General features: G+C 44.7%; 1 protein-coding gene and 1 pseudogene across 1 annotated transcript; both read right to left on the bottom strand.

Annotated features, from left to right (window-relative positions):
• Positions 1-2270: 2270 nt before the first annotated feature.
• On the bottom strand, positions 2271-3001 carry LOC147622145 (uncharacterized). The gene is made up of 2 exons (XM_086823554.1): positions 2504-3001; positions 2271-2432 (listed from the first exon to the last, which is right to left on the bottom strand). Exons 1-2 carry the CDS (start codon positions 2999-3001, stop codon positions 2271-2273), a joined length of 660 nt encoding a protein of 219 aa, XP_086679680.1.
• A 3710-nt stretch (positions 3002-6711) lies between these two features.
• LOC147622144 (small ribosomal subunit protein eS27w pseudogene) lies at positions 6712-7915 on the bottom strand (annotated as a pseudogene).
• Between the last annotated feature and the right edge of the window lie 8073 nt (positions 7916-15988).

Genomic DNA, 15988 nt, shown 5'->3' with positions numbered 1-15988 from the left:
TGAATTGAATGTGATGTGATGGATATGAATTTAATGTGATGGATATGAATTGAATGTGATGTGATGGATGTTTACTTTTGCTCACAGCCAAGCAGTTTTTTGCACAGGAAATTGTCACACAGGAACTGTCATTTTAGATGACTCCTACTCTTGTCAGACCAAGAAAATCCTCACACACACAAAACTTCAGTTTCAAAACACACACATTCCTCTTAGATCACTACTAACACCATATTGGGGAATATGGGAATTTCCCACAAGTTTGGGACACGTGGTCAAACGTTTGGATTAACCATAACTTGAACACCACTAATCCAAAATGAGCGCTTTATAGCTCTTTAGATTCCATTTTTCAAGCGCTTTCCAACGATAGGTCATATGATAGGGTTTTGAGAAACTTACAAACATGTTATCCATGTCCCCTTTTTAAAGTATTCAAAAATGGGAATTGGAAAATTCCCAAATTCACTAATATGGTGTTTACTACATTGTATCTACACTCAAGACACTGAATATGCAAAGTACAAGAAACAGGAATAAGACAGATAGACTCACAAACTGCATCTTGCATTCAGAAATCCCCCATAGCTACACAGAAAATCCGCCTAGTATCAAGAACGTCCATAACTGAAAAGCCTTCTCCCTTTTCAAGAGCCAAACGACTTTTTAACTTCTAGGATATGAAAAGTCTCCAAAATAGACTAAGGATTCATACATATGATAAAAGTAATTCCTCCTAGGGTCTAGCCTAAACAGCTGGCACAACTCGGTGGCTTGAGCCAAAGGCTAACATCGGACCCACAATCCCTTGATCCGTAATCTAGACAGGCAAAGAATCTTGCAAAGATAAGCATAAACGCCATCAGAACATCCTCCTCTTTGAAATTTTGCATATCCGCTGACTTTCCATTTGAAACATAATGCTCCACTGCTGATTTTTGACTAATTTGCTGCATTGCCGACTGCTGATATGACTTCCTACCTTGACGTTGAAAACATGCTTCCTCCACATTTTGAAAATTGGACCATACTCCCTTGTCAAACAGAATGAAAGAAACCTGACTGTCAAATTAGATAACACTTCCAGAATACTTAAAAATTTTGCATCATAATTCTACCTTGAATCTGATCTAATCCTCCACACCTGTTTTGACATAATCAAATTTGTAAAACCTGTCATCAAATATCTGTACTTGACATCCTCCAAGTTGAATGCTATCAAAACTACCTTTGTCAAATAAATCTAAACCCAAATCTGCCAAATAGTCAAACTGATCACCAACTTTCTTCACAATGAAAACATTTTGAAAGTTAGACAGAACATTTCTCATCAACATCAGAGATTCAGATACTTCAAAACCAAAATTTTAACCCTTGATAACTTTTGCAACTTCCCTCATAAGATTTTGACATTCCGTTTGAATCCTCCAGCGATCAAAATCAATCTCAATCAACTTGTGTAGGTTTATTTGGTGTGACACCAATATGCAAGAAACCTACTGAGATGTATACAAACCAAGTTTGCTCTGAAATATGAAAATTCCATAAAAATCAGGAAAATAATCCACATATAATCCTCTAAACCTATTTAGATGTGATATGATCCACAAACCATAAAAACTGATCACTATGCATCCTATAATGCATTCTTCATTGCCCAATCAGCAACTCCAAAATCTGCAACACATGAATATCTAAATTTTGACAATCTGCCATCATCTGTATTTTAGAATTTATCATCCACATTTGACAACCCATTTTGCACAAATTCACCTCCATTCTGTCATCAACTTGAAAGCACACATCATTTAACAAAAATATATTTGAATTGAGAACAACTTTTCCCACATCCATTTTAGAATGCACATCCATCAAACTTAAGCTTAAAATTTCATCAGCCCGCATTTTAGGCATCATATGCTAATCCCCCAAATGTGTCAATCAATCCACTTGTTCAAATTCTTTGCAACTGAAACATCTCCTTGCTGAATATCAACTTGTGACATCAAAATATGTCCTTCAAAACATTCAGAGTCAAAATTGTGATTTCCTTGATCATCCGCAATATCACTTATATCAGTCGAAAAATCCACTTGAATCCACCAACTATCAAAATTAGCATTCGAAAACTCCTCTGGTATTCCTGCAGCACCTGAAATGTGACCATAACAATTACCAGCAACAACCATGCTTTGATGTACAAGAACGGATTTTGCTCTTGTTTCGCCATATTCCTCTGAAATACACTTGCTTGCTGGAAATTCCTCCCACTAGTTTTTTGATTGCAAAATCTGTTTATAGGGTTCAAATATCAATTCTGCAATATCTTTTGGCTTCAAATCCTCCTGTGCGGATCTTTCTGGTGGAAATTCTTCTTGAACTGACATATTTGCCAAAAATTCCTCTTCAGCAAATCTGATTTCAGAGAATTCCTCCTGATTTGATTCTTTATCTCTGTAATTCCACACACATCATCCATGGAACCTAAAAACAACTAAATCACATCCTCCTCTTCATTCATCTTGGTATCCGCCTCTTCAATTGCGCTTTGAATGACATGAACAACATCATTGCTATGTATGATCTGTTTCTCCTCACAACATTCCTCAGATGCAAGTGACATATGTAACCTAATGTTGAGCAATGAATCTTCCTCTTCCGCTCCATGAGCATACTCTAGTGGTAGGTTAGGGGTATCTAGGGGCTCTTCTAGGCTCTCTTGGCCAACCTCCTTTTGCACCTCCTTCTCCTCCATCTTTGGTATCCCTACTTGATGGATTTCAATCTCCATGCCAACCCATCTGTCATCATCATCACTCAATTCCCCATTGAATTCATCCTCATGTGCATCCCTCAACTTGTCACATGCTTTTTGTAACTTCCCAATGCTTTTCCTACTGGAACATGACTTTCGCTTGTCTCCTTTGTGATCAGCTAACCATTCATATGCACTCTCTAAGTCATCCTCAAAATCCGCCAGCCTTTCAAATGTAGTTTCCATTTCCTCCCAAGATGATGCTTTATGCACTTTATGGATGATTTTATGAAACTTTGTGCATAGGTCAACCATACACCATTTCCTACATGCATCTTTATTTGAGCACTCATCCCCATTGCACATGGACAATCATCTACCTCATGCTTCCGACTCATGCAAACCTCACATTTTTTCTTCTTCTTCTTACCCCCCATGACACACTCACATAATTAAAATACAACAATCATATTCAGTCCTCAAGAAAGATGCACCACACCAATCTGAGACCCATTAAATTTGCTAAACGGAGAGCCACAGATGCTGTACCGAGATCCACAAAGTTCAGACATGGCATTAACGACATGCTGCATAACAAACAACCTTTCATTATCCTCATTGTTTCTGCTCGAGGATGCATAGTTATTTTACTGCAATTTTCCATTTTGCATGTCAGCTTGCTTCTTATATAACAAGCTTCTTGCACATGTCCAGGCTTACCCACAATCAAATCATCCACATGTATCATTATACTGCCTTTGCTAATTTCCATGACCTCTTTGACTCCCCCTGCCTCTGAATTGGCCTCTTCCACCTGCGTTGTTGTTGTTGTTGTTGTTGTGAATTTTGGGACTGTTGTTGTTGTTGCTGCTGGCCATAATTCTGATTACCTGTTCGGCCACCTCCTTGGCCACGTCCACGGCCTCCTCTACCTTGTCCTCTTGCTGAACTTGTGTAGAAGGCCTGTTGCTCTGAACTATTTTTGTTTTGTGAAGACTGTTGGTCTTCACCCAAGCTCTTCTCTTCTATAATCAACATAGACACCAAATCTGTGAAATTGGGAATGTTTTCCCAAGTCTGAATAGACGTCTTGAATGCCTTATATTGTGGCCCGAGACCACATAGACAGACTTCCACCTTATTATCATCATCTACTGAAATGCCAATAGATGCAAGGGATTCCACAATACCCTTGATCTTCAATGCATAGTCATTCACAGACATGCTCTTTTTTTCCACAGTATGAAGTTCATTCTTCAACTGTATCTTTCGTGCCTTGGTATTTGTTTCATAGAGCTTTACCAAGGTGTCCCACGCCTCCTTGAGGGACTTGGCATCCTGTATGTGCCCAATCATAGTGTCTTGTATACTGATTGAGAGCCAATACATAACTTTTCTAGCTCCTTGGTTCCAATCCTTGAACTCTTGCAGTAGTCAGATTGATCTCTGGTATCTCCGGTACCTCTTCATGCTCACCTTCTATATAGTCCCAGTAACCCTTTCCCATTAGGAAATTTGTCAACATGAACCTCCAAGAATGGAAGTTGTTCTTATCAAGCTTCTCAATGAGCGACAATTTGGTTTATGTCATCATTTGACATCTTGCTAGACACACAAATTTACCAGAAACAGCACTCTGGTTTGTCTTGCACAAACTGCTATATTTTCTGCACAGCGGTACTGTAATACACTCAAACGTCACAAACAATGACCTCAATGAGCATACATACACCCAATGGCAAACTGTTGACCTCCTTGCAGCACACACAGTGTCTGCACAACCAATCTGTCTTCCTGCAGTTCTTAAAACAGAGTTCTGCAGAGAATTGATGACTTACCCGCAGTGCTCGAAATTGCCTGCTTTCTGAAAAACGAAGGTTGTAACGCGCCTGAAACGCATTTTCGACCGAGAAAATTTTATTCGATAGGACAATTTTGTCCGATAGGACAGAATAGTTGCCCTATAGCTTTACTCTCGCGAAGAAATCTCCTCAATCAGAGATCGTTTGCTGGTTCCTCTCGTAGAGCTCCTGACAAGGGTGTAGTCATCGCCAACACAAATAGGGAAGAGTAGTTGAAGCTCTTATCCTCGTACCGCTTCTTGTGCTTCTCTTGCTTGCAGCTCAGCCCTTAGCATGAACCAGGCTTTGATACCATGAAAAGATGCAGGGGAGAAGAGAGCTTGAGCTCTTGCAAGCACACACACACTCACAAAACCCTAAAAGAGAACACACAAGGTGAGAGGCTGAAAATCTTCTTCTTCTTCTTCACAACACTCAACACACCATATACAAAGATAAGAGTACACTTAATATGAAAGGTACTCAACCAATAATACTCGGGTTCTCTATAGTGTAAACCCAACTAAATGAGCTGGCGTTATAACTATGCCAGTCTCTAGAATGGCTGTCACATAGCCTGTCATCCCACTGGCTGCATATCACCCATGATCTCACTAACCATGCCAGTGGTGTAAGTGTGGGGCCTATCCCCCACCAATGTCCACCGCCTCACTAGATGAGCTCGATATCTCAACATATAGGCCTCTCACTCACACCACACACACCTCACTAGATGAGCTCGATATCTCAACATATAGGCCTCTCACTCACACCACACACACCTCACTCACCTCGCTCACACAAAGAGATAGACAAAACACCAAACAGAGCACACCACTACTATCACAATACCAAAAAGAGTGATACAAGGGAGACTTTGCTCTCCGATAGTAGAAGGACTGTGGAAAAACTCAAGGTGATACATGAGAGAGTGTCCTCTTCTGTGAGAGTGTGTTCTAGACTGTTTGTATGCTGCCGCGAGAGAGTGCTCCCCTTAACTCCTCCTTGGGTGTCCTTCTCCTCGGGTGGTGCTCAAGAGGATCTCTCCCTGCCTTGGGAAAGGGAGAGGGGAAAGAAAGATGGTGCTTAGGATCTCGAAGAGGATCTCTCCCTGCCTTGGGAAAGGGAGAGGGGTGTTGCCTCCATGAGTGCCATCGAAGTTGGCCATGCACGTATGAGATGTCGAAGGGGACCAGCGGTTAGAGGGGTCAAAGAGCATTGGCGATTGGAGGGCACTGGTGGTGACGATGGTCAGAGATGTTGGAGGTGATGGTGGAAACTCTTGGTGGAGTGTGGAGGACTTGGATTCCCGTCCACAGGTCGAGCAGTCGGAGTGGTCGAAGTAGTCGGACGGCACTGACGGTCGGAGTGGTCGGAGCACACTAGCGGTGACGGTGGTCAGAGTCATCGGAGGGCACCGGTAGTGATGCTAGTCGATGGGGTGTGGAGGAACCGGCTTCCCGTCCATAGGTCCCCCACTACTACTCAACTCACCGCCGTCCCGGTGAATGCCAAGAAAACATAGGTGAGCCTTCAAGCAAAACATCCGGAAAGGAGACTGCCAGGCATACCTCATACAACGATCCTTGCAGGAAAATCTTCTAGAGAGATACAAAATAAATAAAAATGAATCAACTAGGCTCCTGGGCAACTTCATCCAGCAAGCTGTAGAAAAAAATGATTGAACATGGAGCTCCTGGGCACTTCATCTAGCAAGCTATTTCTGAGAGCTCCTAGGCACTTCATCCAACAAGCTATCACTAACTATATTACAACTATCATCCCCCGGGCAAAGCATCCGATAGAAGGCTACCTCAACAAAAGCACAAAACCAATCTAAACAATAATCATCACTGGCCACTTTGTCTGGGCAAAACTTCTGGCATGAAGTCTAGGCATACAAGATACAAAATGAGATCTGGCCATGGCCAGTATATAAGAGATCCGCTTTTCATTAACAAAAAAGGTTTGATGCTCCCAAGCATCAGTAGCATGTGCCACGGTAGCCTCCAAGAGAACGTATGCTTCAGGGGGGCCAATACTGCTCATAAATTGCCACGAAGATGGCCATACCAAGGGCTCTACAGCCAAAGGGGAAAGCTACACATGTACATGCTATGTTATGGTATTGCAGAGCGATGACGAAGGGGTGTGCCCTTGAGAGTTTCGCTGCTGCAACCTAGCTGCACCCCATGCCAAGAGCTCTTTAACACATTTAGATGATCCTCTATGTGCTACAAAATGCAATGATGTGCTGCCAAAACCACAGCCGCTTCCACTAGATCTTGTAGGCATTGCACACATGAGAGATGCCTTACTTAAAAGCAAGCAAACTACTGTAGAATGGCTGGACCGGGCTACCAAGTGTAGAGGTGTAGCTCCACATGTTCCTGCCACTATGGGCATCTGGACAACATCCAAAACTTGTTGGACACAATCAAAGTGGCCACTCTTTACTGCATAATGGAGGCATGTCCTCCCATTGGGAGCATCAAACACGAGGATATTAGCTCCCCATGCCACAAACCGCTCAATGCAAAATACCCTTCCATTTTTATAAGCAAGCATGAGAGGCATATGTCTACGATGATTCATTGCATTCAACGACACACCCTTCTCCAAAACAGCAACAAAAGTACCTAGGATTTGGCCATGTGAGGCAGCATAATGCAAAGGTGAGAGGTGGCTGCGAGAGAGAGTGACAATGGGGAGTGACGGGAGGGGGACGATGATCGCACACGAAGGGAAGTGAGGGCAGTGAGAGAGGGGGAGGGAGTCAAGTAAGTTGATGAGACGAGTAAGGTGAGAGAGGGGGGGTTGGTCTGTGGGGTGGGGGGGGAAAAGGCATGGTGGGGGGGGTTGGTCTGTGGGGTGGGGGGAAAAGGCATGGTCGATGAGGGGTGAAGTAAGAGGGGGGGCAACCATTTGGTTTGTTTTTTTTAAATAACTATTATTATCATATTTGTGTTTTTTTTAAAAGGGGGGGAATGGTGTGGTGGGGGTGGCAGGAAGGTTTGCCCAGAGTACAAATCCAAGAGGCTAGTCAAAGGACTCAGCTTGACAATGTGATTCTTTCTAAATGAACTGCCCTCAATAAGTCGAGCACGACACCCTCCAGTTGGCTGGCATAAGACGGTAGAATGGCTTCCACATAGCACAACACTCTGGGAGTTACTAAACACCGTGGTGAGGCTGAAACATCCTGACATTTCCCATCCATGAAGAAGGAATTTGGAGACTGCAAAAGAGGTTTCAATTTGTGTTTTTTCCCCACCTCTACTGGAGGGTGCAGTAAGTCAATGTCATTAGAGAGAACCATGATGATCATCGAGAGGGTGGAAGGTTGAGGATAGCTCGTTAGCACTGTTGCAACAGGCTATAGTGCCAAAACGAGCTCCAACAATGGTGCACAACTGCGAAAGAGAGGAGGACGAAGGTTGAGGATAGCTCGTTAGCACTGTTGCGATGGGCTGTAGTGCCAAAACGAGCTCCAACAATGGTGCACAACTGCGAAAGAGAGGAGGACGAAGGGGGTGATTGTTGCACAGGGGAGGCACCGCTGGAGGGGTGGGGGGTCATGAGGTGAGAGAAGGGGAAGGCCTAGGCGTACAATGGGCCAGCGAGGGGGGCTGGTCGTGAGGGGAGAGAAGGGCGCACAAGGGTAAATGAAGGGGGGGGGTTGCTGGTGGTGAGGTGAGAGAGGGGGGAAAGCGAGCGAAGGGGGGCTGCTGTGTACACCCAAGAGCAGGCGAGGGGGTTGTGAGGTGAGAGAGGGGGGAGGCTTGGGCGCACAATGGGTAAGCGAGGGGGGGGGACTAGTTGGTGAGAGGGGGTAAAACCCCCTGCGGAAGAGGAGGTGGGGGTGTCGGTGAAGAAAGTGGGGGGGGGTGACGGGTGACCGTTGCGCACAAGGTTGAGGGGGCCCGGGGGGGCGAGGAAAGTGGGGAAGAGAGGAGAGTGGGGTCGGTAGAAGGAAGGGGGAGAGGAGAGGAGGGTCGGTTGGTGAGTACACAATAGAGGAAGGGAAAGACGAGGGGGGTCGAGCGAGAGGGTGGGGCGGCCGGGGGTGAGCAAACAAGGGGGGGCGCTAGACGGTAGGGTGACAGTGAGGAAGAGAAGGGCGGTGGGGTTGCTAGAGGGAAGGGGGAGAGGAGAGGGATGGTGGTCGGTGGGGTGAGAGTGAGGGAGAGTACAAGATGAGAAGGTGGGGACTCAGGAGTGAGGTTGGTCGGTGGGGAGTGAAGGGAGAGGGAGACAAGGTTGGTCGGTCAGGTGAGGGTGAGGAAGAGAGGGTGGTGGGGTTGCCAGAGGGAAGGGGGAGAGGAGAGGGATGGTGGTCTGTGGGGTGAGAGGTAGGTGAGGGGGTGAGGAGTGTGTGGTTGGTGAGGAGTGAAGGGAGTGTGTGGTCGGTGAGGAGTGAAGGGAGGGGGTGGTTGGTGAGGAGTGAAGGGAGGGGGTGGTCGGTGGGGTGAGGGAGGGAGAGAGGGGGTGGTCGGCGGGGTAAGGGAGGGAGAGAGGGGTAGTCGATCGGTTGGTCGGTGAGTTGAGTGTGAAGCGGGTGGTCAGTGGGATGAGTGAGAGGGCCCTAAGTGGTCGATGGGTGAGGTAAAGGGGAAAAGAGAGAAAGAGAGAGGTGGCGGGTGTTTTTGTTTTTTTTTTGGGCTTTTTGTTTTGTTTTTTAATAGAAAAAAGAAAACTAAGAGGGGGGAGTCGATTTTTTTGGGGAAAAATGATTTTTTTTGGAAAAATAAAATAAAATAAATATTGAGGGAGGGTTTTTTTGGGAAAGAAAAAAATTACAAAGGGGGGATTTTTTTATTTTTTTTAAATTTTTGCTTGATTGGGGAGAAGGGGAGGTTGGGTTGGTCAGTGATGATGAGAGTTGAGGGGAGAAGAGAGAGGGAAGGGGAGAAGAGAGAGGAAAAGGGTGGGTGAGATGAGTGAGAGATTGGTCGGTGAGGAGGTTGTGTGAGAGAGATTTTTTTTTTTGCATCTCTTGTAAAAGAAGAAGGAAAAAGAAACCGAAGAGGGGGATTTTTTTTATTTTTTATTTTGGAGACGGAGACCCGATACTTGGCACTTCACGAACACCAGAGTGAGTTGAGACATGTGTTTCGCTTGAGCCACCACCCTTGGCCAGCCACATCTTCTGAAGTGCTTTGATTGAGGGATCTGAAGTCTACACAGATCTTGATGTTGTTGGTCTTCTTTTTTGGAATCACCACTATAGGTGACAACCACTCGGAGTGCTCAATGGGAATGATGATACCTGCCTCTTCCATCTTGTCTAGCTCTTTCTTCCGCACTTCAGAATATTTTAGATTCACGCAATAGATGCCCTTCTTGATCGGCCAACTGCCTTCTTTTTGTGAAACTTTATGAGTGCAAATGGCTGGGTCTATCCCTGGAAGATCCTTGTGAGTCCATGCAAATGCCTCTTGGTGTTCATTGAAAAAGTTGGTGATTCTCTGAAGAGTGGAAAGGTCCTCCCAACCCAAGCTGCCACTAAGAGGGGGTGTGGCTCCTCTGATGTGCCCAGGTTCAGCTCTCTCACCTCCTCATGGTAAGTGGTGGGTGGAAGAGGAGCGGTGCCGAGTGTTGCTTGATGGAGACATAAGGGGTCATGGGTTGGGGTGTTGTCCAGATGGAAATTACCAATGTGTTTCTCTGTCCAGTTAGGGGGTATCTCTTCTACTGGCAAGGCTTCTTCCCAACCCTTGAGGTGCTCTACCCGCCTCACCTTGTAGGTGCGTCTGGGAGGGGTTATAGGTGCGTCTGGGAGGGGTTATAGGTGCCTCTCTGATGACTCCTCTTGAGAGACCTTCTTGCGAGGTTGTCAAAAAAACTCAGGTTCCCCTAGACCTATGACCTTTATGGCTTCCTGTTGAGATAGTGTTGCAGAGGAGGAGGCCAGAGTGAGCAAAGATTCTGTCCAATCCCGTACTCCTGCTTCTTTTGAGAGCTCTTCTTCTTGGGATAGCTCTTGAATAGGGTATGGGTCCAACTCCACTATGTCCACCAAGTTGCACTACTGGAACCCCTCATAGGAATTTAACCAATTTCATAGAGGTTCTGTCGCCTCGCCCTTTGAACCGAATGGATCCTAGGCCTCATCTGCTGGTGTTCTTCCTCGTCATTGGGTCCTTTCTCCCGAATGAGAATCATGTCATGTAGGGCAGTACCCCAAGCACTCTCATCTTCGGGACCTTTTTTTGGTGTCCCCTCTGGGTTAGGGTTATGCAAGTTGTCCCGACCCCAATCATGGATCACTTGAGCTGCCCTCAACCAAGGCCTTCCAATGAGGAAGCTGTAGGCCCCTTGAGTTGGTGGGAGGTGGAGACCCAAGACTTTCCTAGTAGCTTCGGGCATGATGTTAACACCAGAACCACCATCCACAATGGCTCCTGTAATTTGAGTTCCTCCCACGGAGATTGTCACCCTTGGGCTTCGGTGATCGGCCACTCCTGGGACAGTGAGGCATACCCTTGCTTTGCTGCCTCCTGGGCCGTCGCCCACTACTACTAGATGTGGCTTTATCCCTAGTTGCCTTCGAATCCATCCAATGCTGGACCAAGCCTAACAGTTGCTCTCCTATTTCTTGGTTCAAACCACATAACTGAGGAAGGGTGATTTTCACCTTTACTCCTGCCAACTTTTCCTCCCAACTTAAATTACTAACCTTGGGTTGGGTAGACTTTGAAGGTGTGGTGGTTGGGGGAATGACCAAGGTAGGCGCCGCTTCCTTCTCCATTTGAATGAATTCCTCCACGGCCTCCTTATAAGCTCGGTTCCACAATGGATGGGTAGATTGCACCATCAGGGAGAGGAGCTGGTGTCTTTGGGGCTCCTTGGGACTGGGTGGTGTGATGACTGCCACTATTGGAGTGCCAGTAGTGGGAGGTGGCACCACTACCACTATTGGAATGTCAACCTTAGGAGATGGCACCACAGCTTCCACCATGTTAACCAGTGGGGGTCTAGGACATTCTCGGGTGTAGTGGTCTTGGCTCTCCAGGCAATGGAGGCATGGGGGCGAGCCCTCTAGTATAGTGCATTGAGCTTGCATGTGGCCGCTCCCCCCACAATGGTAGCATATAAGAGGTCAGGTGGGGTTGTTGGGAGGATGGTGATTGGGGAACCTTTGGTTAGCCATACGTGTTGTTAGCAGTTGGAGGTACTGGAGGGGCTGCCGCATAGACCACTGGAGGTGGGTTTTGATAGACTTGAGGTGTTTGTGGGACCGATGGGAGGTACTGCTGATAGGTTGGGAGAGTGCTTGCTTGATATGGAATTTTCATAGGTAGGGGGTTGTATGTTAGGGTTGCTCTGGAGGAAGGAGGGGTATTGGTGTATGCTACCATGGCTACTTGAGCTCCCTACTACTAAGATGAATTGGTTTGGGGCGGTGGACGGGTTTGTACAAAAGTAGCCATGGGGGAGGGAAGGGTATGTGGGGTAGCTAAGTAGGAGGGACCAACGGGGCAAGGTTAATATAAGCTTGGGATTGGGGGGTTGATTGAGGGTTCAAGAAGGGTGTTGGGTTTGTTGGTGGTTAGGAGCCTGGGAAGAAGTTGAACCACTACTGGTTGGGGTCAGCATGTAGTCTTCGGCAAAGGGATTAAGCGGGGAGGCACCTTGCTTAAGTTGTTGTTACATAAGGCAAAGTCCCTTGAGGTAGTAACACTCCTTGTCCTCATGGCCCGCCTTTGAGCAAAATGAGAAATATTTCTTGGATGGACAATCATTTGGAAGATGGCCTTGCAAGCTACATACCGGGACTCGTCTTGGGATCTTTGACCTTGAGCTACTCGATCTCCTTCCTAAGCACTGCCATAGCCGCGTCTTCTTGTTGTGACCTTTTGAAATCTTCAAGCTCCTTCTTGAGCTTGGCTAGCTCTTCCATGGAAGCAGATGTAGACGCTATCGTCGGGGCTAGAGGAATGATTGGAGGAGCCAAAGACATGCCGAGGATAAGTGGGGACCAAGAGGTACTATGCTCTGCCATGAGGCAAGCATTCTCCAATTGTGTAGCTCTGTCTTGGAAGTCTTGCAGGGTGCCTTGGGGTGGAAAAGTCTCTCATCTTCATCGCCGTTTGAGTAGGGAGTGCTCGAAGCACCCACTATTGTAGCATGTAGTTTCCAGGATCTTGGGGTAGCCGAGCGACCAAAGCTTTAGCTCTTGTGACAAGTTGGGCCACTGACTCCCCTGCATTCATGGAGATTGGTTGAGCTCTTGAGTGATGAGGTTGAAGTAGTTCCCTGGCCAAAAGGTAACCAAGAAAAGTAGCCTGAGGGTGGCCCAATCCGGGAAGTGGTTGATGAGAAATCGACTGTACCACCGATCGGCACTTTCTTCTAGCATTGTTGGGAACAAGACCAAGTGTGCATCATCTCAGTTGAGACCTCTTGAGCCACACATAGTGAGGAACCGCCGCACATGGTCTTCCACATCTTTAGTGATGGTACCTTTGAAGGTTGGTAGCTTAACTTGCATGCAATTAAGGACAGTAGCCAATGGCTCTGGCCTTGGAGCTGCCATAGGCTTAGAAGAGGAAGATGCTGAGGGAAGAGTAAGGGAACATCGCTCAAACACCTTCCTTAAGCAAGCCAGATTGTCTGCCCATCGAGAGTGTGCACATAGATCATCAATGAATACCTCCAACCACTTCTGCAAGTAGTCTTTGAAGGCTATGCGTTGGAATGTTGCTGGGGAATTAGTGAGATCGAAGGGCATGACTCTATATGCAAACGTCCTCCACATTGTGTTTAAAGTTGTCTTATGCTGGTCCTCTGGTGCTATTGACACCTGATTATAGCATGAAAATCCATCCAAGAAGCTGTAAGCTTCTTCACCAGCCATTCTTTCTAAAACATGTTCCGTATAGGGCAATGGATAATGGTATTTCCTAGTAGCTATGTTAGCCTTTTTAAGATCAACACATACCCTAAGTTTTCCATTCTTTTTTGGCACTATTATGATTGGTGACAATCTGTATGTTCTATCTCATAGATGAGATCCACAGTTAATGAGTTTATCTATTTCCTCCTTTACAATTGCCGCATACTTAGGATTCATCTGGTATGGTTTTTGCCTGGTTGGTCTTCATCCTTCCATGATTGGGATCGTATGTTGCACCACCTCAGGTGGTACACCCTTTATCTACACATAATTCCAAGTGAAACAATTCTTAAATTCCTTAAGGAGGGTAACGAGCTCATTTTCTTCAGCGGAAGTCAAGTCCTTATAGCAATATATACAGGTCTGGCTTCCTCCCTTGGTTTTGCAATATCAACTTCCTTGACTTCAGTCAGGCCATCATATGATGTAGACAGCGCATCTTCCTCCTTAACCCTTTCTGCCACCATCAGTCGGACTGTAAGGTCCCTCCCAAGCCATGTATGTGTTAGAATTCGTGGTGCTCATGATAGATCAAGTATGTGGAGGAGAGGGACTCACAAAATACAAGAAAATATCTTGCTTATTAACACTAGTTCTGTAATTGGACACTAAAGTGTCTTGAGGACACTTTAGTGTCTTGTTTCTCACCAAAACTTTGGAATTTTTTGGGGAACCTAGAAACAACATTTCTACACCTTGTTTCAACCATAGGTCGGTTAAAAGTCAAAAAATAAAGGGGATTTTTCATGATGTCAAATCACAAGCTATATTAGAAATTTGACAAAAAAAACTCACTTGAAATTTTCATTGAAATTTGAAGCTGTTTTGTCAAAAATCCCATAAAATGCCTATAACTTCTTGAATAAATCATGTTTTTCATGTTTGTAAAAGTCAATTGGTAGAACTTGGGGTTTCAAAACAACACAATCTCCTTTAGGTCCTAGTTCCTAAGCTACTTGTGAACTATAACAAAAATCTCATAATTACCAAGATGCTGAAAAAGAGAAAAATTTTGGCCTTCCAAAGGTACTTCCATAAAACTAGGGTTATGTTAGTGCAAATTGGTAATTGGAAATGATTATATAGTTCAAAACCAAGTTAATACAGATTTTTTGGGGTCCCAAGCTCAAGTAAATCTTGCTACCTTAGTTTTTCAATCGTGCTACATTTTTCAAAATTTCTAAATTCTCTCTCAACAACCATGAAACAAAGGTTTTAGGTGCCCAAATTATGTTTGTACAATGTACCTTAGCGAAATTATTCTATATAGACAAAATGTTGCAAGTTTACTAAGGAATGTAATGCGTATGACTCAAGAATCTAAATCCAGAATTTTTGTTGTGTGCAGTTTTGACATTTTGAAACAATTAATATTTGTAGCTTACTAAGGGGCTTTTACATATAACTTTAAGATCTCAATGGATAGATTAAGCATTGTATCACCTTAAAAAACTTGCAAACACATTAAAACCATGTATTGGTTTGGATACAAATGGATGCTAAAAAGTGGTGTATCAAACACACACAACTTCCTACTATTTTAGACACTCTCAATTGAATTTTATTTCATGTGAAACTTGGTAAAATCTTTGACACAAATATGAAATAATTACTTGGAATTTTTCACGAGGCTTAGTGATTTTTTTCTCTAAGCTTATAAGGCGGTTTTCTCAAACCTAAGTTGCAGTCTCATGCAAGTCCTATTTATGGGTGTAATTCCTTATCGTGCCAGCATCCAAATTGCAAGGTTACATTTTTTAAAGACACACTAGGTCACATATTCAAACTCCTCAAGAGGGATTTTGAATATGTCTTTCCTAGTGCAAGTAGCATTTTATTTGCATCGTCCAAAAAAGGACACTTAAGTGTCCTTTTTTGGTACCAAACTAGTGTTAAGTTGCTCAAATACAACTAGGCTTCTTGCTCAATACATAAAAGCCTTATAGCTCCACCTTTAAATAGGTGAGCTAGTGGACCTTAAGTCCCTTCACACACACACCTTTCTCCCACCCTTTTACATGACCTTAGTCTTTTAATACCCTCCCTCAATACCAACTATGAAAGAATTGGAATAGGTGGTATTGGACATAGGTTGCCTTTATAACATTAGGCGTACAAGGTTTAGGAATATAGGTGTTGTTACATTTTAAAATAGGTGCTCAGAGGAGTTAGAGATTGATACAAAGTTAGCCTCTGACTCTTTGTTAGGACATTTAGAAGTGATATGTCCCATTTGTTTACACTTGTTACATTTCATTTTGTTGGGATATTTGATCTAACAATTATTTGCCAAATGACCCACCTTTTTGCAATGGGCACATCTTACTTTGACCACTTGATGTGACAAAGCTTGTTTGATATTCGATGAAGTGGTTGCATTTGAAGATTCAGCTCCTCCCTTTGGCCTCTTTTCTTCATCAAGACAAGATTGAATGATTCCTTCGAGGGTGGGATTAGGTATGTTCTTCAGAGTGGTGACTAAGGTGGGGTACA

The sequence above is a fragment of the Cibotium barometz genome, chromosome 29, assembly GCF_041138505.1.
Source record: "Cibotium barometz isolate CiBa-2024 chromosome 29, ASM4113850v1, whole genome shotgun sequence".
Classification (NCBI taxonomy): Eukaryota; Viridiplantae; Streptophyta; class Polypodiopsida; order Cyatheales; family Cibotiaceae; genus Cibotium; species Cibotium barometz.
Note: the sequence above shows the minus strand (reverse complement) of the source record. Positions and strands in the feature narration are given on the sequence as shown.